Raw genomic sequence first — 26,501 nt, 5'->3', positions numbered from 1 at the left:
ATGAAGAATTTAAAAATGTGCATGGAAAGCAGTTTCTCAGTGACTGTACTGTTAGAACTGACATGCATTTTACATTACTTTGCTTGTCTCTCCACTACATTTCATGGCTATTGTGGCTACAAGGTGTCCCCTAAAATAAAAATGCAGCTATATCATTAATTTGATTTAAATATGTTTTTTGGTGCAGTGGGGATTCGGGAGTCTTTTTAAATTGTAATAGTACCTTCATGTAACTACAGAAAGATTGTCTCAAATGCAATGGAAATTAAGAACAAAGACTTTTAATTGTAGTTAACAGAATTAAAGTTACCAGAGAAAATAGATCTTTGCATGTGTGCTGGCCTGCTGTGTGTTGTATTGTTTAGTAAAAAAAAAAAAAAAGATTTTCCTTTCATGGAGCTTGAAGGGTGTAGTGTTCCACATTTCCTTGGCGATAGCAGGCAAGGATCATATCACAATAGTGGTCATAAGCTTTTGTTGCTAACTTCGTTTGCACTCACAAAAAGTCAAACTTGAGGTATCGTGACTTTCTTCTGCACAAAATGGATCATCTGAGCATTACCTACTCTAATCAAAGATATTGTCTGATTACTGAGGCCACTCACAGTCAATTATGCGCTCACGTGGTTTACTGCAGCCCAGGACCTGTGTTTATTGTGGTATGTTTAACTCCTTGGTTTAGCTTTCCAGTTACAGTGGGGCAAAAAAGTATTTAGTCAGCCACCGATTGTGCAAGTTCCCCCACCTAAAATGATGACAGAGGTCAGTAATTTGCACCAGAGGTACACTTCAACTGTGAGAGACAGAATGTGAGAAAAAAAAAAAAAAAAAAAAATCCATGAATCCACATGGTAGGATTTGTAAAGAATTTATCCGTAAATCAGGGTGGAAAATAAGTATTTGGTCAATAACAAAAATACAACTCAATACTTTGTAACATAACCTTTGTTGGCAATAACAGAGGTCAAACGTTTACTATAGGTCTTTACCAGGTTTGCACACACAGTAGCTGGTATTTTGGCCCATTCCTCCATGCAGATCTTCTCGAGAGCAGTGATGTTTTGGGGCTGTCGCCGAGCAACACGGACTTTCAACTCCCGCCACAGATTTTCTATGGGGTTGAGGTCTGGAGACTGGCTAGGCCACTCCAGGACTTTCAAATGCTTCTTACGGAGCCACTCCTTTGTTGCCCGGGCGGTGTGTTTTGGATCATTGTCATGTTGGAAGACCCAGCCTCGTTTCATCTTCAAAGTTCTCACTGATGGAAGGAGGTTTTGGCTCAAAATCTCACGATACATGGCCCCATTCATTCTGTCCTTAACACGTATCAGTCGTCCTGTCCCCTTGGCAGAAAAACAGCCCCATAGCATGATGTTTCCACCCCCATGCTTCACAGTAGGTATGGTGTTCTTGGGATGCAGCTCAGTATTCTTCTTCCTCCAAACACGACGAGTTGAGTTTATACCAAAAAGTTCTACTTCGGTTTCATCTGACCACATGACATTCTCCCAATCCTCTGCTGTATCATCCATGTGCTCTCTGGCAAACTTCAGACGGGCCTGGACATGCACTGGCTTTAGCAGCGGAACACGTCTGGCACTGCGGGATTTGATTCCCTGCCGTTGTAGTGTGTTACTGATGGTGACCTTTGTTACTTTGGTCCCAGCTCTCTGCAGGTCATTCACCAGGTCCCCCCGTGTGGTTCTGGGATCTTTGCTCACCGTTCTCATGATCATTTTGACCCCACGGGATGAGATCTTGCGTGGAGCCCCAGATCGAGGGAGATTATCAGTGGTCTTGTATGTCTTCCATTTTCTGATGATTGCTCCCACAGTTGATTTTTTCACACCAAGCTGCTTGCCTATTGTAGATTCACTCTTCCCAGTCTGGTGCAGGTCTACAATACTTTTCCTGGTGTCCTTCGAAAGCTCTTTGGTCTTGGCCATGGCGGAGTTTGGAGTCTGACTGTTTGAGGCTGTGGACAGGTGTCTTTTATACAGATGATGAGTTCAAACAGGTGCCATTCATACAGGTAACGAGTGGGGGACAGAAAAGCTTCTTACAGAAGACGTTACAGGTCTGTGAGAGCCAGAGATTTTCCTTGTTTGAGGTGACCAAATACTTATTTTCCACCCTAATTTACGAATAAATTCTTTACAAATCCTACCATGTGAATTCATGGATTTTTTTTTTTCACATTCTGTCTCTCACAGTTGAAGTGTACCTCTCGTGCAAATTACTGACCTCTGTCATCATTTTAAGTAGGGGAACTTGCACAATCGGTGGCTGACTAAATACTTTTTTGCCCCACTGTAAGTGAAATTTCTAGTGTATGCTGACCCATCTTATTTTAACCAAAAAAAAAACCAATCAAATTTTTTTTAGCTCCAAGACTTCCTGACTGGTCATGGGATGTTCGCAAAATAGGATATTTTAAACCCTGCTGGTCACAAGGGATTCATTTCCTCACTAGTATAACTGTAACTCCAGTCACAGCTCTGGGCAGCTTGTAATGTTTGTAATGATTTTTAAAGCCAGGCACAAACTGACGGTAGTAGAACCATCTCACTTCCTTTTTGGTCTCGGGACATGAGAAGAATGCAATTCTCCACCTGAGGATGCACCTGGCCGCCTCCCAAGTGGTCCCCAAATACTCCACTTTCCCCTGTCCAACAGCACACTCCTTTGGGTTGGCCATGAGCCTTCTCTGCCTCAGAGACTCCAGGTGTGACTGGGGTGATGCAATTGTCAGTTTATAATTTTTTGTTTCTTTATTAATATTCAGGTCTGTCTATTTGTGTATGTTACGGTACACAGAGACAGGGAACAGTTTGCTTTCTTACATGTTCTAATGTTTTTTAGTGTTTCCTGAACAAGTTTGCTCTTAAAGTCTGCATTTTGTGAGAGTGAATCTTAAGGTGCTTCAGCTCACCTCTACTGAGAATCATTAGCGTGATGGTTGGCACTTTCAATCAATCAATCAATCAATCAGTCCATTTATTGATTTCAAAATCTTATTTGGTTTTCATATGTACCCATTTTTAGTGATATCAACTTCAATAGCAGGAAATTAACTGGGCATATTCTTTTGTTTATCTCTTTTTTGTTGCACACTTTGTTTTGTTTTATGGATCCAGATTGCAAAACAAATGTTGCGTTTCCAGCACACAGACTGTGAACAGAAGGGAACAGAGTAAATGAACACAACACCTCACTTCTAAGACCCACACAGACACTGCGTGTGTAATATTAATGGAAGTGGAAGCGGTGCGGTCACACTCTCATTGAATCGACGGAAGTGTGAGGATCACAATGTTTACCTTCTTATTATGTTAAGGGTCAATTTGACCCATTCTTCTTTGTGCGTTGACCAAAGTACTGGTCATCCTTTCATTTTCTTCATGAAAATTCATGACTTTTCCTCATCTGGGATCATGAACGGGTGTGTAAACTATGGACACTTTGATGTGTCCTGGAATGTCTTTGCAATGTTTGTATATAAAATTATGTTGCAGGTCATTTTGACCCACATACTTATATGTAAGTAAAAACATGTTCAGATCCAAAATAAACATTTCTCTTTGATGTACTTTGTTTTGATTGCCTCTGAAAATACATTCTGACCCAGGTGTGTATGCAAGAAACTTTCTCTCCCCTGCTCTTGTCATGTTTTCATGTCATTTCAACACACCAAAAATGAGCTCCAGAAGGTTGACGGCTGAAAAAGCTTTATCACTGCTTTATAACTGGGATAGTGATGAAGAAAAAATGTTTCAGAGACAGAAGATCTTTCAGAGGCTGAGGACACTGTTGCTGATGATCCAGACTGCCAATTTCCCAAAGGACAGGAGGATTCTGAGGCGGAGTATGCTGCCATCTCTACATCAAATGAAAACCAAAGAATGCAGCAACCATCATCCACAGAGGATACATGGAAATCTAAAGATGATGGTAATATAAAATGGTCATTATCACCACACCAAGTCAAGGCAGGCTGTCATCTTCTAACGTCATCAAAATGACTCCTGGTCCTACAAGATTTGCCGCCATACGAGTTGATGATATTCAATCAACATTTCAGCTCTTCATATCCCCTCCAATAGAGAGGATTATACTGGACATAACTAACGTGGAGGGGAGGCGTGCATTTCAAGAGAAATGGAAGCCACTGGATCAGACTGACTTGCAGCAGTAGTAGGTGCATGATCTAAGGAGCTTGGAAAGAAAAGCATCTGGACTTCTTTAAGTTGCTTGAAGACGTTTCACCTCTCATCCGAGAAGCTTCTTCAGTTCTAGTACTGAGGAAGCTTCTTTTCAACATAATACAAGGGTTGTTTGCGCTGCTGATGTTAAGGAAATTCAGCCAGCCAGGCCTGAGGTTTTCATTCGCCAACTTGCTGTTTGGCCCGCGTCTTTTAGCGCACGCGAGAAACAAACTTCAAGACATTATGCACACATATTAACGCTCCTCCAAATAGTCACAGCTTTATTGCAGCATCTAGATTTTGTGTTTTCGTTTGTTTTGTTTTTTTTTTCTTGATGAAAAAACGGATAGTAAACAAACAGATTGTACGCTTAAAACATGATCCCTCTATGTCGGTCACTGTGTGTCTCTTTTTAGCTTTTTTTTTTTTTTTTTTTTTTTAAACAACAACTATTATTTAATCTTTAAACAACAAACAAACCGTTTAACAACTTCTACACACGGATGCTGAAGGCATAAATTGCACTATTTTATACAAAAAGCGTTTATTGACAATCATAACATTGAGAGCAAAGAAATGTAATATAATGGAGTCTTCTAAATGTCATTCGTTTTGGAATGGTCGTTTTCCCGTGTTTGTGCTGTAGTGAAGTGCACGTGACCGCAAGATGTGCACGATCTGATATCCTCGTGTTGGTGTTGTTCCCACATCATCATAATTAAGGTTGCTCCAGATTCAACATTGCAAGTGACCAATCGCATTGTGGGACAACTGGGAGTTCTTGATGTTGATGTAGTGCACCACCTGTTAAATTGCTGCTCAGTATTCTGATGCTTTGCAAAAACTGCTTTTATATGGCTACATAATCCTTAAAATCCCAAGTGCTTTATTTTGGGAAATAAATGCCTGCGATCTCCCAAAATAAAATCTTATATGCTGTTTTGCAACAACGGCAAGCTGCACAAGATGTTTATATTTTCAGTCACCATTCTACTTTGAGTAAATTTAAAGTTGCAGTTATTAGACGTTGGGAAGCAGAAGAAACAATATAAGAATACTATGTTGGGAAAGAAGACAACAGCTGTTGTATCATGCCACTCTAACCCGTGCAGTCAAACTGAGTAGCTGCAATAACGGAGACAGGAAGGAGATTGCTTGAGGTCCAGTTATTGTATGAGTAACCTTGACGGTGGGACTGTGGGAAAACATCCCGAGTATGACAATTTAGGACAAAATATCCAAACATAACGTTGTTCAGCCAGTCCATAAAACCTGAACCTAACATTATGAAAGGAAACAAGGAAGGCAAGAATGAGCTTAATGTTATTATTATTATTATTATTATTATTAGTAGTAGTAGTAGTAGTAGTAGTAGTGTTGTGCATACGCCTTTTGCACGTCCGTCTTGTGTTCACACCAGCTTCACGGTTTGTTTATAAATGCCACTGATATTCTCACAAGGGAGGTGTGGCTAACGTAGTATTTAAACTCATCCCTTTGTCAGTTTGGATCTCACTTTCAGTGGGTAATCAGAGTTCAAAATGTTCGTGCTTTGGGCGCTACGATTTGGTAAGTTATTCGACATCATTTGCCGAAATCGGTTTTGATGCGTTATATGGTTTTTGTGCGCGCGTGTGTGTTTTAATTGAATAATAATGCTTTGTGCTAATTTTTCAGCTTGGGTGATTTTTGCTTGTGGTAAGTAGGGTTAAGGTTTATTTATTTGCACAACACTGCATGATACATATTTGATATTATTATTTTTTATTATTTTTTTCTTGATTTTGTTCAAAAAAGAACATTATAAATGTTCTTTTTTGAACAACCAGAAACGACCAGAAAAAGACGGTTATTCCTTAGGTGCGAAAACGTGTTATGTATGTCGATTCGGCAATTTACAATAGTGCTGGTGAAAAATCACAGCTGGTAGCGTGACTGTGGGCGGTAGACGGATTCTCATTTCCCAGATCACCAAGGACTTTTGTTTTACCATTATAGGCTCCATTGTCGCAGTAGTCCATGTGTAACTCTCATCATGTAGAAAAAAATGTTGACAAATGAACTTGTTTTAGCCTTAACTAAGAAGCGACTCACGTGACTGTGCTTGTTGACAAACTCTGCAGGAGGAACCAGCCCAGCCTCCAGAAACAACTGTTATCGGTGAGTCCTCCTCACTCACTGTCTGTACTATTTGTGTTTTGTAGTTCAATCACTTGACCCATCTTTACAGGTTAAGCTCTGCATTAGAAGCCATGTTTCACACAAGAACAGACGGGGAGACGTAATGGTTATGTAGACTGTAGCAATGCGGTGTTTTAAAGATGACACTATTATGATTTACATATCAGAATGTACCGAAAATTGAGAGGAAAAAACTGGAAGGGCACAATCCATTTTGTTTTTAAACTTAAATCATGGGACCAGAACTGATCCTGTGTCTGTCACAAAAGTGCAAACATTGCGAAAGCTATAAGCGCATGAACCAAACAACCTCACAAAAACTTTAAATGTAAGCACAGAACGTCGGAAGCATCTTCTAGAGTCTCACTTTGAAATATTATATGTTCTACAGCAAAAGCTGTATTTACTGTTATTTATGTTATCTTTTATTTTTAGAAAAGACTGTAATGGAACATGGTATGACATCCAAGAGGCTACTTGCTGTGAAAACAAACTTTACCCTGGTGCAAGTCTCTCTTGTTGTGGAAATGAGCCTTACAATCCGGAAACAGCCACTTGTTGTAAAGTACAGCATGAGCACGACATCATAGGTAATGCATTTGTAAACTAAAATTGTAGTGGTGACATTAACTGTGCAAGAAACTGAATGTGATGGAAAAAATAATGCTTTAATAGAAATTACAGACAGGCAATAACATTTTACACATTACTGTTTACATGAACAGACATCACATGTTCAGCAGTTACACTGTGGTTCTGGTATCCGTGTCTTGTTTTTACAGCCAGTGTTGACCAGGGTCTGAATGAAAAGGTATCCAAGTGCTGTGACCTGAAGGCGTACAACCCAGTCAATGAAATGTGTTGTCAGTCAACCATCACAGCAAAACCTGGACCAATGGCTGAATGTTGTGGTAAAGGTGAGCAATGCTGGACAAACTAGTGAAAAACATCACACCAAACATACAGCATACAATTAAAACATAACATTACATCTAAACCATCACAAGATCTCAGGTGTCTGTGAATTTTTAACAATCTGATTTGCTTGAGTGTTAAACACTGAGGCTTAGCTAGTCAGGCTCCTTATTTCAGTAAGGTGTAACAATTTTATTTTAGATTCCTCAAAGCAGCTTATTTTGTTTTTTTGCTTTATTTTTGTGAATTCTTGAGTTTGTTTTTTTCATTGTTTTTCTAGTGTTTAAATTTTGGATTCTCTTTTAATTTTAATGTTTGTTCTAAACATTTTGAGTTGTGTCTGAGTTGTAGCCACTGTTTAGCATTTATGTAGTTTTAGATTTCTCTCTACATTTCATTTTTCTAATACTGAGTTTGATTTCTTGTATTGTGTTTCTTTGACGTACTTTGATGTACTTTCTTTAAGTACAACACATCATCCAATAGTACGATGTGTTGTACTTAGGTAGTTAGTTGCCTTTTCTCATATGTCAAAGGCAAATGTAAAAAAAAGAATTATTTGACGTGCTTGAAACTTTCAGTTGGGTTGTGCCAAAGTAAATAGTGTTATATACAGTAAACAGTCCTTTACAGCTACTGGTACAATCCAATCCAAGAACCACTTAACTAAAGAGAAACAAAGGAAACAAAAAACTGAGATTTTTGATTCCAGATGACATGTCTTTGTGAGAAACAAAGATGTTTAACAAATGGTGATGCTGAGTACAAGCATCATTGTTTTCAGTAGGACTATCAGCAAAATAAAGACTAAGTTATGGTTGAGTATGATTTTTTTTAAAAAAACATGTTTTTCCCCACAGAGGTTTTTGATAAGGATAAGCAGTTGTGTTGTGGTCCAACTGATAACAGGATAATTTTGGTGAGGAATTCTAGCCACCACCGGTGCTGTGGCCACAACCAGTATGACACCAAGACTCAGTGCTGCTGTACAAATAAGGAAAACATTCTGGAGATACAACCTAAAGATTCAGACTGCTGCATGGAGGACTCTCCAGCAGGTAAGCTCACGTAACTGCACATCACAACTATTTACATTTCAACTCTTAACACTGCAAACCACAACACAATAAAATATAGATTCAAATATGCAAAGCAAAACAAAAAAGTGAACACACAGACCATTTAGAAATACTAAGTGCCTCAACTTTGAGAAGCTGATCCATTTTTTTCTGTCAGTAATTATCTGTCCTGTTTTGGAGAAGATACTCTCAGAGGGGACTGTTGCCATAATGCACAGTCTCTGTGTCCAGATTTTGCGTGTTTTCTTGGTGTAACTCATTTTCTTTACTATACTTTTCAAATTTGATGATGTTGACTCTTGTTGTTGCCCACACCTCTCTTTTCTCTCTCCATCCTGCTCTGTTTGTGTGCTACTGCTGCTGCAAGTGCTGCAAACACAAGGCAGAAACACACATTGACAAATCACGTGTGTGAAGCGAAAAAAAGTGAGAGAGGGTGAAAGAAAAAAATAGAAACATGGCTACCAATAGGGAGCCAGCTTTCCTTTCTTTAAAAAAACTATAATTGATTGAGTGATAACACTTTAATTATTCAGAGGGGAATTGTTTTACATGCTCTGGCACCATCATATGCACCCCTTCTGACCATACATAGAGTACACAAACATAACATTGGGAAGACAGGTCAGAGAGGTATGAAAAAAACACAATACATGAGAAAAGAGGAGGAGAAAAAAGAACTTCTCCCAGACTGAGCTCCAAGGGGAGAGCAGTTTAAGAACAGAAAAAAACACCTCAGCACAGAAAGCACCTAAATCTTCAGGTCTTACGACATAAAATCACATGACTTGCAAGGGGGGTGGCGAGGTTAGGTATTAACCCATGTAGACAGCACGGTGGGAGTAAAGTACTCTCTCAAGTAGAACACAAGTTCTACTTGAGAGAGAGTGTCATTTGACCTGGTTAAGCAAAAGTCAACAGTGTCCAGCTGATGCATGTGACCTTAAAGGATAGGAGCAGATAGTCAAAACACAGTTATGTCATCAATGAAGATTGTTGTTCTGGCCAGTCTTGGCCTTGGGTAGCCACATGTAGGAGATAGTTGTTTGGGTTTGAACGAACAACTGCATTCCAATTTCCAAGTTGGTCTGAATGTCCATCACTGGTCATCAGGTCTCTCAATTCCCATTGCAGAGCCATGAGCTTCTCCAAGATCTTATCAATATTGCGTTCAATAAAGACAGTCTGAGTACTCACTCATCTTCAATCGTGTCGGCCAGCCTTGTGGGGTTTTGAACAACTGTAACTACTTTCTTTGTTCTATGATAAAACAGGTCCAAGCCAGCTCCAATCAGCCAGAACTCTGTTATCATTGTTCCAAACACTAGACAAGGACATAGAAGCCAAACAGGAAAGATAAGGGAGGGAGAGGGAAATAGGATGCATCCGCCTCCGCCAAGAGCAGTAATAGATGATTATCAATATGACAACCGCTAACAACAATGTTGCTTATGCTAAACAGTAACAAATTTTGTATTTTCTATTTTCCTTTGATCATCTCTTATCTTCACGAAGTCCAAAACTAATCATACAGTAGTTAAAGGAAGGTTGTGTAAATTACTGTAGCTGATGCCTGTATGTTGACTTTCTCTTTGTCTCTGCAGTTCTTCCATGTGGAAATATAACCTTCAACAAACATACGCAACTATGCTGTCAGTTAAATGTTGTTCACAAATCTCCACAGAAGTACAAATGTTGTGATAAAAGTAAGTCGAGCTAATTATAGAATAAGCATTCCACTTAAACACAAGAACAGTATTTTAAAGCTATACTGCATGATAAAAAGGTAAACCCAGTGGTAGCATAACATGAACTTAGCTACGATTACGATACACTGTATGTGTTTCAGTTTTTAAGATCTGGATCTTTTCCACAGGGGCATATGATGTGGAAAAGGAGCTGTGTTGTGGCCCAAGTAATAACAAAATAATTCTAATGAGGAATTCCGGTAATCACCAGTGCTGTGGTCACAACCATTATGACACTGACACTCAGTGTTGCTTTTTGAATAAGGAGGGTGTTCTTGAGATTCAACCTAAGGATCTATCTGGCTGTAAGTCATTTTTATGTGAAAGTCAGAACTTGCCAAAGACAAATTCATACAGATATTAGAAATCTATTTTTAAAAAGTGTTTACTTTTAGTAGTTTAAAAGTTTTATACCTAACTTTATATTTAATTTAATTGCAATTCAAAATCTTGTAAAAAAAAAACAATGTCAAGATTACACTTTGTTCCATCTGGCACCATTTTATAAACCAAATCCTATTATTTGTTTTATTTATTTGTTTATTTTCAGTCAAAAGCCTTTATCCTTTATGTCCACAGGTGTGAGAGAAAAGGTAAGAAATACACTCCAATAAATGTAGGGTTCTTATTCTCTTTGTATTCATTCATACAGTGATCAGTAAAGAAACATTTTGGTCCTTTATTTGCCAATATGGGTGCATTAAAACATCCTTTTTATTTCTTTTTTTTTTTGTCAGACAGTTGAGCGCCAGTCTAAGTGGTAAGTTGACTAAAGGTTTTACTCTTAATATAACTTTATTCAAATGTCACAACATTCAGATTTCGTGGAAGTCAAAGTCCAAAGTGGTCCCAGTGGTAGGAACATTAGGAACTGTAATCCAAATACTGGAAGACTGGCTCAAGCAGATTCCAGGGACAACATCTGCAGTGTCATTGTTGTGCTGTATGAAAAGCAGAGGCAGGACACAATGCAGGACTCAGAGACAAAGGAATTAACTGAAGGAGGCAGCTTAATTCACTGTAACAAAATGCTTAAAAGTACAAGTATACAAAACTCAAAAACCAAGAGCTGGGGACTGAAACTAGGAACTCAAAACTAGGGATAAAAAAGGGAACACGCAGGCAAATGCAGCAAACTGGGACGACGCAGCAATGAGCAGAGGGAGACTGAGGACTTAAATGCACAGGATAACAAGGGGATGGGCAACAGGTGGAAAAAATCAGACATAACAAGACAAGGGAATTAAAACTGAACACAATGCACTTGAGACATGGACTATCAAAATAAAACAGGAAACACAACACAGAGACAGAGAGCGAGGGACAGCAAGAGAGCGAGGACAGTGAGAGAGCAAGGGAGACATGACAGGCCGGGGAGAACACAGACGAGACCAAGACAACGAGAACATGAACTAAATAACTAACTAAAACTAAATAAACAAGTAACTAATAACTATCAATACAAATGATTAAACCAGGAAGCACAAGGAAACTGAAAATGCCAAATAAAGACAAAAAAAACATAGATCATCACAATAATAACAAGTTGATGTGGACTGTTTGTGTTTATTTTTGTCTTTGTACATCCACAGCACTGAACCAAAAACACATCTCTGTGGGTCGTTATGTTACAATCCAAAGGAACGTCGCTGCTGTGAGAGAAATCAAGAATCTCACTGGTTCTGTGCCTCAGGTAACACCGTCTCCATGTTTGTTTGTTTTGATATGTGGTTGCCTTATCTGTCAGTTACCATCTCATGGGACTTACCCATCACTCTGTGATGCCAGCACGGCTTCCAGCAAAGCAGTTAGCTCAGTTTTTTTTATCTTGTGTGAAAGAGAAAAACATCTTTCAAAGAAACACTTTCAAACTAAATATCTTAAATCTGAAGTAACACTATGGCAGAATAGCACATTAAGAAACTGAGATATTGTACTTATTTTTGATGGATTTTTGCTAATTTGGAAGTCAAAAATCTCAAATGCAATTCCTTCTGGGAAAGGAACATCTGTACCTCTGTACTTCTTTTTTTGTATTTTTGATTTTGAATTGCACTTTGTATTTTCTGAATGTTCTCAAGTCAATTCAGGTCTCTTCTACAGAGTCATGCTGTTATAAGCAATCATTTTACATCGTCTAACTTGCAGAACTGGCAGAAGTTCCTCCAAATCCTCTATTTATGTCAAAGCATTAATAGGAATTTCATGGTACAAGTAACTCAAGTCCTGCGCACTACTGAGAAGTGAATGGCTTGATGTTTTTTTGTTGGCATGTAGTAAAATGGGTGCATTTAAGCTGTCATCTTAAGAAAAAGACTGCTATAAGCCTGCCAAGAAAGTGTCCTTCCTACCAAAATTTACCAGAGAAACATTTTTTAGGAATTACCTTTACACAAAAAGAGCAGAAACAAGTTGTGTTAAATTCTAATCTTAGGTGTGTGAATACGTTTTTTGTTTACTATACTTTCTTGGGAATAAAGAACCAAAAGGACAAAAGCTGTTTTTGTCCGACTTTAGTCCCCCAGGTTGCTGAAATACATAAAACAGTGAACAATGTTTCTTCATACAAACTGAAAGATTTAGTACTTCGCAAAATTATGTCTTATATTTAATGACAGTGAAGAATGTCACGTCATACTTGCAGACAGTGAAGTACTATCTGTCTTCCATCAGGAAAGATGGAATGATGCGTAAAAGAAAAGCAATGCAATGACGTCTGAAAAAGGTTGTAAACAAGCCTGCATGTATTGAAGTGCTTTTATTTTCACTCTATGGATACAGACATCTAAATGTTTAGTAGCAACCTGTTTTAATGTAACATGTCTGTAGTGCCAATGTTGTCATTATGTGCAGCATTAGTGTAGGGCTGAAATGTGTCATAAAAAATCTCCTGGCATTTTGGCCCACATGACAACCGTAACTTATCACATATCTTCTTCCATCATCCTATAAATCATTAAGCTTTGTAATAAAAAATAAATAAATAAAATAAAAATGGTAGAGCAGTGTTTCCCAATCTTTTGGAACCATGGCACATATTTCACATGAGTAAAATCACACAGCACACCACCATTGATCATTTTTCCCAGCACACCATGCATAGCAGAATTGGCTCGGTTTGTCCCCAGTATACCTTTTTTGCTTTCTTCAGACCACTACTCATACTAGGGCATTCATCTGGGTCAGAATTTTCTCCAGGATCCAGGTCAGATTGACTACTTATTCTTTTCAATATTTATTGCTTTTACACACTGAGTTGTCTCACTCAGCATGATTATTATGTAATTTCTCCTTGGTCTTCTTCTGTTTTACTGGCAGTTGGCAACCTATTTAATTAGAGGAGGTAGTTGTACTTCCCTCTAGTGGTAGATAATGTAATTGTTCTGCCCATTACTCGCACCGTTCACTTACAGTACTAATCAGGTGGAACCACATAATCTTCCACGGTACACCTGATCATTTCTCACAGCACACCTATGAGCAGCAGGTGGGTAGGAAACACTAGTTTAGCTTGTGTTTGAGCATTTTGTCCTTGGGATTAACCAGAGTGTCTGGCTGGGTTCGAAGTGCGCTGAGATGTCATGCTGGTAGGGCAAACTCCTTACGACACCAACTGACTGTAACCTACAATCCAGTTTTGAGATTCCTTCCCAGGGGCCTTGACGCCCACTCACATCTTCACTCAGTCAGTTAACCTCAATAGGTCACATGATGGTTTCACCTGAAACCTCTGCTAATAATGACTCACATCCTTTTTCACAACTTGGCCCATTTGATGAGGTATGGGATCAATAGTGGGTCAATGACTCTCTTAAGGGACAAATCCCACTACGGTTTAAGTATTTGGGACTCTCAGTCTCCACCATTTGTTTTGGACTGAAGAAGCTTGTCAGATACGAGGTGAAGCAAAGAAGTCTGGTCATTTTGTTTTTCCAGGCTCCTTAGATTACCAGGATGACCTGGATGATTGAGACCTACGCTGACATTCTTTGATAAATCCTTTAAAAACTATAATGAGATTTGAGAATAATTAAAGAATAATCATTAGAGGCACTAAAAAGATTACTGACGTAACAATAAACTTCAAACAGCAGCTTGTTTGTTTTAAAAAAAACTGCCTGGAGCTCTGAATGGGTTCATGAACTTTGCAGTACCCCTGTAACTTGTTATGTCAAGTTACAGGGGCAGTTGTTGAACCAGAAAGTCAGCCAACTTTTAGTTTCTGCTTACGAGATGTTTTCCACTCTCTCCACTTTCCCACTGTTTCTCTTTCACTCTGATTTTCGCACATTTGGCTTCACATGCTTCAGTTTTTTTGTGGTTGGTAATTCCTCCACATCTGTCTAATGTTTTGCCTTTCGGAGTTTTTCCCAGACGTTAAGGGTTTTAAAAGTGAATATGGGTTAAGCCCACACTAGGGTCTTTCCCTTCCTCTGAGGAGATTACATCACCTCTTGCTTACGTTTCGCAAGATATAAAACATCCAACTCTTGCTGGTAAAAACAAAGCATGATTTGGCATTTTAGCATTTTTAACATGTGGATAAGCAATACATGGCAGAGGAGAGGGAAGGAAGATCAGATTGTTGATTGCTTCACAGACATGACTGAGCTGAAATCTCAATTTTATCATCAGTACAGTGCAAAGGATGGGAAAATAAGCAGGCTCTTACTTGTGAATATGAAAGAGGGTATTGTATTAGAAAATGCAGCTACAAGTAAACATGCTGAATGTGAACATGTATAATTTGTTCTCTCTCAGACCCTTTGAGTCATCTTTTGTGGACATTATTCATCTCAACATGTTTACTCTGCACTCACTCATCTTTCCACCCTTCTGACCATCACACCTCTCTATTTAGGTCAAAGGAAGACACCACCCACTGTGTACAACCCCCATACACAAGTCTGTTGTGATGGATGTGTATCAGGAAAGAAGCCTTGGATAGATCAAGTAATGTTTTCATTGTTCATTTTTTTTTTCAACCCTGATCAACTAGATGAATTTTTCATTTCAGTGCAAGTCAACAATGTCTGTGGCAAAATCAACCCACTCTTTCCTTATGAAGCCAGAAGACCAAAGCACTGTTCCTTAAAAAAGAGAGAGAAAAATGTATTAAGGCCATACTAGTGAGATTTTGACTAAGTAAATGTTAGCACATACATTACAGTATTAAATTCAGTTAAAATAACTTAAACTGTATAGAGCTAACAACAGGGTCCCAGTCATTCCAGAAATGCAAGTTCTTTGTATGCACCTTCCACGAGAAAGCATGGAGCTCCACCCCGCTCCTTTTATAAAGTAACTGGGTGTTTTTAATGTGGTGCGTAAAAGTCATCTAAAGGCATACTTACCACTGCTGCAAAAGGATACCAAGTCTGGTAAGACTAAAACAAGACACATTATGAAATTAGATGTACTTACAGTTTTTTACAGACGCTAGGACACATTTCTCAATACTTAGGTCACTTTTGCAAAACTCCTCACACAGTGAGCACAACAGAAGTCTATGTGGGCTAAACTGAGGATCAGTTATCATTGTTTTGGCACAAAATGCATTCAATGACTACATCTCTCAAATTTCATGAATTATTTTCTCACTCAGACACAACAACTGCCAAAAATCTTTGTACGTACAGGACATTTTGCATGTGCTTACATACTGTTTTCAAAACTGTTAAACTTATGGCCAAAACAATAACACAATGCAAAACTTAAAAAGACAGCAAAATCCAACAGCAATATTTTAGTGAAACATATTTTAAATCTAAAAATGCAGTTTAACCAGCCACAGCTTATTCTCATTGTAGATGAACATCTACACAGGTGTTACTCCTTCAATTTTTCAACTCCTTCAATTCTGGCATGCCAGAAGATTCTTTCCTAGGTGTATTGCCCTAGATGACATAAGATTTGATGTGGATGAGAACCTGTGGCCAAATGGAGGAGACCGAGTAGATTAGCATTACTATTGTATGTGTATCAGTGGATGGTGTGTATACAAATTCTTGTATTTTGGGATTACTTAGTGCAAAAAAATAAAAATACATAAACATAAATACATGATGTCTGATTCATTCCAGTAACATATATTGAAATTATAAACAGAGATGCGTCCTTGATTTACACAAGAAAACACTGTGTAATGCTACATGTTGTTAGTGTTTTTTAGGTCATTGTTTTGTGGGTGACAAAGTGTGTTTGTCGGCTGTCAACCTTTGCTAGTGTTCTGGAAGAATGAGGTTATTTGAGACCTGAATAAAGTGTTTTGGTAGTTGTAGTGCATTTTGAATGTGAAATGAACTGCTTTGCCAAGCTGAAGGTCAGTTAGGAGAATTGTGTGAAGAGTTTTGCAAAAGTGACCTAAGTATTGTGAAATGTGTCCTAGCGGCTGTAAAAAACTGTAATGTAAAATTGTAACCCTTTTTCTTTGCTTTTAATATTACTGATTTTCAATTTTTCATCTTTTTATTTTCCAAAACTAATACATTTTTGTGTTCACCTATGTGCAATAAAATTTTAACGTTACAGAGACAGGTTGTGTCACAACGCTGCAATGTTACTGTATTATCTCTGATTCTTCCAGTGCTGTGGAGAGACGCCGTATGGCTCAGCACAACGTGGAGTTCTGTGTTGTAATAAGACCTTGTACGAGGGCAGAGACGATGGAGAGGAATGTTCGGAGATAGGTATTCCTTACAACCCGGCTAAAGGGACCATGTGTTGTTCTCACTTTCATGGCAGCCCAGGACAACACTGCTGTGGGACTGAAATTTACCAGCCTGATGTTGAGATTTGCTGCAATGGACACAGGTGATTGTGTGTGTGTGTGTGTGTGTGTGTGTGTGTGTGCGTGTGTGTGCGTGTGTGTGTGTGCTTCACATGGATTATTAAAGAATTTCTTCTTTCTGAGTCTCTGACAGTATTTGGCACAATTTGAGATCAAATTTATTGTGGAAAACTGTCTGTTTGCTTGCCACCATTCCAGTAATTTATCTATTTAGAAGAACTAAAATATTTAGGAGTTTAATTTATTGTACCATTCAATATTTTGTATTGATAAATGGGTTGGAAACCGTTGTAATGTTATCAGAGTTATCACCCAAATCAGCAGCTATTTATATCTGGGTTTTAGTTCTTCATTTATGTTCAGTTTTGTATCAGTTGAACTGGTTGAGTCTTGGCTGCTCTCATAAGTTCGTTTCTACTTGTAGTAGCTGTGAAAGTGTGGTTGAGAATGGCTCTGGGTATAAATGCATTCTGTGTAGATCCTGACGGAGTGCTGAAACTGCAGCTCCAATATTTTTCTTTCACTGTGTAAACCCTGTGCTGAAGAAATGAAGATAATACCTTTCAGGCTGAAATCTATCAATATAGATAATGGCTCATATAACTCAGGCTCCAATAAGCTTACATTTTTCATCTCACTCTCCATATTTGATATTAATTGATACCTCTGTTTTCCAACCAGACATCCCAGACTGAGAAACATCCACTGCTGTGGGGTCAAAGCCTACAACATTAAAGACCCACAGATGAAGTGCTGTGCAGGAACACTGTACAATCTGACATCATTAGATGAGCATGGGGGGGATGCGCAGTGCTGTGGATCCATTCTGCAAAAGCCACAGGTAGAGTCAATGATATTGATGGCGTCAACAAAGTATTTTGTATTTCCTACCACTGCTTCACCCCCTTTAAACAGGCTTCTGCCTGTTGTAGGCACGAAACATGATTTAAAGTTACTTTTGGCTACAGTGGTTAGCATAACTGATGCTAACTTTTAATGCTAGATTTTTTTGTGAAGGAACATGAAGCGTATTTTTTGAAGAAAATTAATTGATATAGGTCTGGGGAAAAACTTAAGAAAGCAGCAGCTCCCTCCCACACTCTTAGAAGGGATGTGTTAAAATTGACACATCATGTGTTAAATTTTAACACATGTGCTGCATCAGATTAGGGACAACACATGATGTGTCAGTTTTAACACAATTAATGTGTCTGCTCCTTTAACACATCTTCTGTGTTAAAAAATGTAAACACAAAGATGTGTTATTTTGACACAAAGATGTGTTAAAATGTGTACATTTCAATTTTTTTTAAAAAAGGAGAAAAAAGATGGGTATATATTATACACTTATTGAATTCCATTTTTTATTTGGCATATTATAAATCATTACAAACTGAATGAACAACAACTGTCAGAATCTTTTCAATTAAAATGTTTTAAATTCAATTTTAGCCAAAGCTATATCACAATTTTTACTTTACAAAATCAAACAAAATTCATATCTGACTAGCTTTCTATCTCTCTAGATCATTAAAATGTCAAAAAAAATTGAAAAAAGGGCAATCATATATATGATTGCCCTTTTTTCAATTTTTTCAATATACACTCAACAAAAATATAAACGCAACACCTTTGTTACGGCTCCCATTCCCCATGGGATGGACGTAGAGAACTAAAATTCATTCCAGATACACAATATAACCATCCCTCCCAAACAGTGGTCACAAATCAGTCCAAATGTGTGGTAGTGGGCACATCTGCTATATTGAGATAATCCATCCCACCTCACAGGTGTGCCACATCAGGATGCTGATCTGACATCATGAGTAGTGCACAGGTGTACCTCAGACTGCCCACAACAAAAGGCCACCCTGGAATGTGCAGTTTTGTCTTACAGCAAAATGCCACAGATGCCACAAGCAATGAGGGAGCGTGCAATTGGCATGCTGACAGCAGGAATGTCAACCAGATCTGTCGCCCGTGCATTGAATGTTCATTTCTCAACCATAAGCCGTCTCCACAGGCGTTTCAGAGAATATGGCAGCACATCCAACCGGCCTCACAACCGCAGACCTCATGTAACCACACCAGCCCAGGACTTCCACATCCAGCAGGTTCACCTCCAAGATCGTCTGAGACCAGCCACCCAGACAGCTGCTGGAACAATTGGTTTGCACAACCAAACAATTTCTGCACAAACTGTCAGAAACCGTCTCAGGGACGCTCAACTGCATGCCCGTCGTCCTCATCGGGGTCTTGACCTGACTCCAGCTCGTCGCCGTAACAGACTTGTGTGGGCAAATGCTCACATTCGATGGCGTCTGGCACGTTGGAGAGGTGTGCGCTTCACGGATGAATCATGGTTCACATTGTTCAGGGCAGATGGCAGCTGAGAATGTCCCAGTTCTTGCATGGCCAGCATACTCACCGGACATGTCACTCATTGAGCATGTTCGGGATGTGCCTGACCGGCGTATACGACAGCGTGTACCAGTTCCCACGAATATCCAACAACCTCGCACAGCCATTGAAGTGGAGTGGACCAACATTCCACAGGCCACAATTGACAATCTGATAGACTCCATGCGACGATGTGTTGCACTGCATGAGGCAAATGGTGGTCACACCAGATACTGACCGGTTCTGGGTCCCCAGACCTCCAATGGCGCAAAAAACTGCACATTCCAGGGTGGCCTTTTGTTGTGGGCAGTCTGAGGTACACCTGTGCACTACTCATGATGTCAGATCAGCATCCTGATGTGGCACACCTGTGAGGTGGGATGGATTATCTCAATATAGCAGATGTGCCCACTACCACACATTTGGACTGATTTGTGACCACTGTTTGGGAGGGATGGTTATATTGTGTATCTGGAATGAATTTTAGGTCTCTACGTCCATCCCATGGGGAATGGGAGCAGTAACAAAGGTGTTGCGTTTATATTTTTGTTGAGTGTATATATATAATGTTCTGATATAATCCAGACAATACATGAATTAAAATTTTTAAAGGTAACAATTGTCATCTTCAACAAATTGTCAACATTTAACAAATGTGCAGTTGCATGCAAACAGAAAAACATACATTTTGGCGAATATAGCATCCAGGTTATACAATTTTGTACCTTGGGTTTAAATACAAAAATCAAAAATTTCAGCCAATCAGTTCATATTGTCTGACCTTTCCACTGCATAGGCATAAAAATGGTCAGTCCTGATAAGCAGTGTATTTGACAAAGATGCCAAATGAGGTTTCTCACCTCTGTGAACAGAGACTCTCTACATTTTGGACAGGTGAACATTTTACTTGCATCCTTTAATCTGTGCAATCAGCTCCAGTACTTTGGTTTTCCTTTGGGTGGACAGCGGCAGGTCATAGACAAAATCAAAGAAGGTGAAGACGGAGCCAAGTGGTGCTGGATAGGACAAGTTACATACCCAGTACAGTTTGAAAAGCTTATCCACAGCACACGTCAGGCCATCATTCAGAGAAATGGTTACTCTGTCATTCTTAGCAACAATGATGTACTGCCTGGTTGCCCTCTTTAGATCACCGATGCATATCAGCTGGGGTTGGTGTGTTGTGGATGATGCTTCAGGATCACTGCAAAGCGATGCAATACTTGTTCCAGGCTTGGAGATGGGGGAAGATAAAGATAGTATTCAGTGAGGTGTAGACAAATGCTTTCCTCAGGTAAATACCGTGAGAACTTTACTGAATACATACCAGTGCAAAAAAGGCTGCAACAACTGGCACCAACTGGTGGGAGTAGGTGTGTTAACACATGGCGGGGGGGTTCTTGTTTCCAGGGCAGCTATTGATTTGAGCTTCGGAATGATACTGGCTTCCCATTTTCGCAAAAAGAGATCCACCTTTCCTCCTGTAAAATTGCCAAACTCCAAGTCCAGCCTACGGAAATAAAAGAAGTGTTTAAGTTTAAAATGAAGCATTAAATACATTAAATCAAAAGTACATTCTGTCCATTTGGTAGCTGTATGGCTAAGATCAAACTTTACAGTATCACATTTCTGTTACCCATTCCACATCTAGCTTACCTACACAGTTAAACAACAATTTACTTGGAGTGGTATTTGAATACAAGTCCATTATTCCTTAATTTTAGCTATGATTTGGGTCCCATCAGACCCTGAGAAAAAATTAGGACTTTTTAGCTGATGTTCAACTTTCTAGCAGACAATTTCTTATGTTGTCTATCTGCGGTTTGTCCTGTAGAGCTTTTTTGTTGAAAATAGTGCTGCTGAAAGCAGAGTTTCATACAGGTTTAGGTGATTTTTTTGTAGGGTTTTCACTTCCACGAGCAGCACTCTCTGCATTGTCATTTGATGTCCCTACTATTAGATAGTCATTTGGTGGTAAGACTAAGATTTTGGACCATGTGAAAAGTGATGCTCATTGTAATCAGTGCGCAGGGAGTAATGATCAAACTCTGAAGTTATAAAACTTTCAAAATATTCACTAGGAGCTCATAAACATACCTCCAAATGTATCGACTCCTGTTACATACTTTGTATGCAAAACACAACTGAGTGGAGAAGGAGTACATAAACCATTACCAGAGAACCAAGCAACTTACCAGACTTGGCATGTCCAAAAACCGTGGGTACTCTCCGAATATTCCAGGCTCTGAGACTGGTGTATGTTTCCTCCATGCCTGACATGATAATTGGAAGGTTCTCAGCTGAGGGCCGCAATAACTTGGGTGACCCACTCATCTGTGCTGCTGGTATTCCCATCCTCTCGCCTGAGCTTCTTGTCTTCACCACAGTCATCTGTCACTTTTCGCTTCTTATAATGTCTCTGCCCCTGGTCGAGATTCCGTCTAAGGTTGCGCAGTTTAGTCTCTAGGAATCCACAATGAGAGACTGGATCATAATAATGCTCCTGAGGAAGAAAGGACAGAGGTATATGGGTAACAGCTGAGCAATTTTAACTGAGAAAAAAAGCTCTAATAAATAATTAGATAAAGGTTAAACGATACACAGTAAGTGGGAACAAGTGCAATTTACAGTATGTAGTGGAATTTACATTATTAAAATGCTAAATTTACTTACAAATCCTTCCCCCTGTCCTGCCACTTAAGGGTGGAAAAGTGGTGAGGATGCTTTTTGCTACAGTTAGCTTCTCTGCACTAAGAGGGTAACTGGAAAACAAAGGTAAACTTTTTTACTTCTGTGCACTTCAACATTTTTAAAGGAAAACATTCATTGCAAAATTTTAACAAAGTACAGTAAAGTGCGATACTTACTAACCACACCTCTCCACCAAATCCCCAATGCAAGTCTTCACAAGGAGCCTCCTCGATGGCACCGACAGGTTTCATACTCCTTAAGAATCTGTGGGGCTTTCCTGAGTGACTTCAGGGGTTGACTTTGTTCTTCTGTGGTAATGGTAGACTGTGTAAAGGCAACACCAGACACTTTACCTCTCTGCAATAATCTTCAAAGTCATGACAGCAAATTTCCACAGAGCATAAAAGCACGAGTTTACTCAAAAAGCTGCAGCAGAAGAAGGCGGTTTCTTAACTACGTGATTATAACGCAATGACTAAAAGAAATTCTGAATAATAAATAAATTGATTTTATCTTCTAGTTGCTACTTGGTGAATAAATCTGATCCTGACTAATAGTGATGTCTGATGTCTGTGGCACTGCTGACAATAAGAATTTTTTTTTTTTTTTACAAATTTCTTTCTCATCTATAAAAGTGGTTACAAGGACTTTGACAGATTCTAAGTTGTCATATGTGTGCTGAAAAAATGAAACACATGGCTAAATAAGTAAGATAATTTGCATGGTCAAGTTGCTGTTGTTTGGTTTTTTAAATAACACTGACTATTACTTCCTCAGAAGTTCTGCATAAAAAAGAAACTATATCAGAGCATGTTTCCAGCAATAAGCCTTAAAAAAGAATGTGCACATACTTTAGTTAATCATACTAGATGCAAAAACTGCTTTAACTGCTTGAAAAAATAATTATCTCTGTCAATATGAGGTATATTTCATGTTAAAGTTACTCAGTCTTTATTCCTATTCTCTGCTAGTAAACGAATGGTCGCGGTGATAACTACATTTGCTATATTCAGAGCTAACGACAATATTGTCATTTTACTCAACACTGCTACGGTTAGGTGCTGACTCTGGCGTTGCTCATAGACAACATAATGCCTGTCGGAGCATTTTAACCAGCAAATTACTGAGCTGCTAATTTTAGGTCCTGTTGTTAGATTCTGAAAATAACACAAAATGTGTTAAACTGTGCAACACATCAAGTGTGTTAAGCGTTTTACACATTTTTTCAATGTTTACACATTTTCTTACACATGTTATGTTAAAATTTACACAAAATGTGTTAATAGTGTAACAACACATTTTTTGTGTCATTTTTTAACACATCCTTTCTAAGAGTGTACTACGCCATTGAAAGTACTGTTTAGTAATGAATGTTATACAACTGGAAATCTTCTAAATAGCAAAGTTGAATATCGGGGTTGCACCCATAAAAAGCTTGCCAAATTTTCTCTGCTAATGTTACAATGTTTTTGTAACAAAGAGCTGATAACTGAGGATGTAGCAAGATTATTGGCTTAACATGTAATGTGGCCTGACTGAATTAACACAATGCCTCAGTGACTGCAAACAATTATGTTTTTATTAACAATAACACATATCTTTTCAAAACCAGGAGATTTGCTGCTCAGGTGAGGACAAAGAGGTGCTTTACACTGTCAAGACAGGATTTGGATGCTGTGGTCACCTCTATTACAACACCACTTTGTGGTCGTGCTGCGCTGGGAGGCTTACATTAATCAATGAATCAGAACAGGATCAGAGAAAGATGATTAATGGTCAGTCGCATACATTTAGATGTCCTCTCACAAAGTAGAACTTCATTTTGTGTCATTTTAACATGATGGCACAGCCCAGATTCTGCATTTTACCAATAATATGTCTATACACTTTTTTTTTCAGAATACCGACATTTCTCTGTGAATAATCTGAACAAAACTTCTCTTTGCAATAAAGGTATGAAATATATACACATATTGGAATGCCATTGAAAAATAATGTGTATTTGTAATGCAATGTTCTGCATCTCTGTTTAGTGCGCATTGGGATTGTGGAAAGTGTGTCTCTGCATAGCATTGTTTTCAAGAGCATGCTAAAAGTCCATGGGAAGAAGGCCAAAGTCAAAGCTTTGTCTTTGCCGTACACCCTGAAAATAGTTGATCACTGCAGCTCCCCTAAACTGATTCCTGGGAAGATCTATATCTTTAACAACGTTAATATTTTCACTGATTTCAATCATCAATCTGTTCTTCAATCACTGCATTTCATTTTTTCCAACTGTTCACCTTAGACCAGTAATCACATTCTAGTTACAACTGTATTCTTACTTGTGTTACAAAGGTCATCTCCTTGAAGACAGATTAGAAGAAGAGAAAATCATTAAAAGTGCCATATGGGCATTTCTTTCATTTTAGTGCATTGAAGGACAAGAACGTGCAAGTACAAACTACTTCGAGCTTGAAAGTAACATGCACATTGATCCCAGCCAAGCAGCTAGAGTCCTCATTCTGTTTATTTGGGACTGTAGTCTAACTAGTGTGATGGTACACCTAAGGTCATGTTAGAGTAATGCAAAAAAAGATAAGATGAATAAAAATTATTTATTTATAAAACTATTTAAAATGTAAAGTAATTAAGGAAGTAATAACTACTTCAAAATCACCAAGAAATGTCAAACTTTAATTACTTTAGTTACAATTATGTCTTTACTTGTGTTACTTTTAAAAAAAACAATGAGCAATGTGTAATTTCTTACTGTTTATGGGAACCATCCCATCTTTATGTAACAGTACAACATTCAACCTTACAGACCCACACAACAAAAAAAGAAGATATAAACGTGATCATCTTTAGGTATAGCCACAATTACCAGCAAAGTTAGTGGAAAAACAGCTCAAAATTTTCAAATAGCCAGTTCAGTAGAGTTCTCTGGAATTGACACAGTCATCTTAAGCAGCGGTCCCCAACCTTTTTATGCCCGACAATATTTTCATGGACGGACCTTTAACACACGTGAAAAGACCCAGGAAAACCGAGTTAACGAGCAAAACGATAACAAAATAACGCTGAAAACTGATAAAAACCCTGAAAACCATACATTTCATACCTGAGCCTCTACTCTCGCAGCCTGGTACCAAACGACTCACGGACCGGTACCGGTCCGAGGCCCGGGGGTTGGGGACCACTGATCTTAAGCACTGCTCAGGGTCTTAGGGTCCTTTTTCAGGTTCTTGACAAGAATTGAATCCTGTTTGCAGCAATGGATAGATGCTTCTCACAGTGAAATCAATGTATTGCACTAATCTCAATTGCTCAATGTTGTACACCACTGTATTTTTTGTGTTTCTGCAAGGTGAGCCCACTTAATTGTTGCATTGTTGCATACATGAAAAAGCTAAAACTGTTTTTTTAAGTCAAACCCACACTATTGAATGTATGCATGTATTATAAATCATATGTTTTATTTTACTAGCTAAAGCTAGAGAACAATAAGCACTTACTTCTGAATGCCATAGATGTTATAAGAATTGCTATTTCTTCTTAACTACCCAACTGTGTTCACCTTTGTGTAAGCTGTAGTTACTTTTTAACGAGAATGTGATTTACGTAATGTGATTAAAGATAGAGTACTGTAACTGGCAGATGCAGAGTGGGTACTATGGATGAGCCCCAGGGGTCCAGGCTCACCCAATAAAGTTATAGTGCCTCCTGAGCTGAATTGTATGCTATACTGTAACTAAGTTACACTAATTCACACAATTTGGTGATTAAAAAAAACGCCAAACAAACCTTGGACCCATCCAGGTCAAACTTTGGGAAGTGCCTTTCTCTTTGAAACAAAAAAAAAAAAAGAAAAAAGAAAGATTCGTCAGGTTGTGAAGCTAGTTTTAAATCATGACCCTTGTGGAGCAGGGAAATTATTTTACTGCTATTGTTAAATAATTGTCATCATTACCATTGCATTAATAATATAATCTGGAGTTTATATTGCATTCAGATGTTTAAACAGTGTGTGTCTTTCAGAGAGACTAAGTTGCAGGCTGACAGGAAGTTGCAGGTTTGCAGAGTGTGCCTTTTGCAGAACTGAAACCGAAAGCAGAGTCTAAGTGTAGGTTATTTTGAGGAGCATTTGAGGACGAGACACAGACAGTTAAGAGGTGACACAAAGAGCATGTGAGGTCAACACATACACACATATTAGTTAGACTTATTTAGAGGAGAGATCAGTTATGTCTAGACAAGAAAGAGGAACAATTCACTTTGAGACAAGAACGGAAAGTACCAAGCCATGAAAATAGAAGATGATTTTCTGGGTGAAAAGTCATGATGATGTTGATCTGATCTATGTATAAAATGTACCGGTGACGCATGAAGGGGCGTCAGTAAACAAACCCTGATGCTATAAAATATCTGTTCATGCTTTGATTAAGTCGAGGACTACTGGCTGTCTGCGTACAGAGTGTCTTCCCACACGTGTGTTCATTAAAATCATTGT

The 26,501-nt window shown here is 38.6% G+C and overlaps 1 protein-coding gene and 1 long non-coding RNA gene across 3 annotated transcripts; one reads left to right on the top strand and one right to left on the bottom strand.

The window, feature by feature from the left end:
* The first annotated feature begins 5,708 nt into the window (after positions 1 to 5,708).
* Positions 5,709 to 26,501, top strand: LOC147314599 (uncharacterized). Of its 2 annotated transcripts, XM_086261654.1 has the most exons (14): positions 5,709 to 5,774; positions 5,883 to 5,903; positions 6,329 to 6,365; positions 6,822 to 6,976; positions 7,169 to 7,303; positions 8,162 to 8,359; positions 9,985 to 10,086; positions 10,257 to 10,433; positions 14,990 to 15,081; positions 16,715 to 16,941; positions 17,600 to 17,759; positions 23,622 to 23,784; positions 23,909 to 23,962; positions 24,043 to 26,501. In XM_086261654.1, exons 1-14 carry the CDS (start codon positions 5,747 to 5,749, stop codon positions 24,294 to 24,296), a joined length of 1,803 nt encoding a protein of 600 aa, XP_086117780.1. In that variant the 5' UTR covers positions 5,709 to 5,746; the 3' UTR covers positions 24,297 to 26,501. The 2 variants fall into 2 exon arrangements, with proteins under 2 accessions (XP_086117780.1, XP_086117779.1); XM_086261653.1 differs by lacking the exons at positions 5,709 to 5,774; positions 5,883 to 5,903; positions 6,329 to 6,365; ... (3 more) ...; positions 9,985 to 10,086; positions 10,257 to 10,433 and adding exons at positions 10,591 to 10,721; positions 10,866 to 10,888; positions 11,721 to 11,821.
* LOC147314600 (uncharacterized) lies at positions 19,796 to 23,018 on the bottom strand. The gene is made up of 5 exons (XR_015124689.1): positions 22,186 to 23,018; positions 21,992 to 22,080; positions 21,514 to 21,821; positions 20,646 to 20,828; positions 19,796 to 20,551 (listed from the first exon to the last, which is right to left on the bottom strand). It is a non-coding gene; the product is annotated as an uncharacterized LOC147314600 (long non-coding RNA).

The sequence above is a fragment of the Aulonocara sp. 'chitande type north' Nkhata Bay genome, linkage group LG14, assembly GCF_057382095.1.
Source record: "Aulonocara sp. 'chitande type north' Nkhata Bay isolate Kocher_YH1m ecotype deep benthic linkage group LG14, A_spYH_male_GT1.1, whole genome shotgun sequence".
Lineage (NCBI taxonomy): Eukaryota > Metazoa > Chordata > Actinopteri > Cichliformes > Cichlidae > Aulonocara > Aulonocara sp. 'chitande type north' Nkhata Bay.
The sequence above is the reverse complement of the archived record's forward strand: the minus strand, read 5'-3'. Positions and strand labels throughout refer to the sequence as shown.

Coding starts and splice junctions, on each gene's coding strand:
- LOC147314599 (XM_086261654.1), top strand. CDS start 5,747: ATGTTCGTGCTTTGGGCGCTACGATTTG. Junction 7,304..8,161: donor GGCTGAATGTTGTGGTAAAG/GTGAGCAATGCT, acceptor TTTTCCCCACAG/AGGTTTTTGATAAGGATAAG. Junction 16,942..17,599: donor ATTTGCTGCAATGGACACAG/GTGATTGTGTGT, acceptor TTTTCCAACCAG/ACATCCCAGACTGAGAAACA.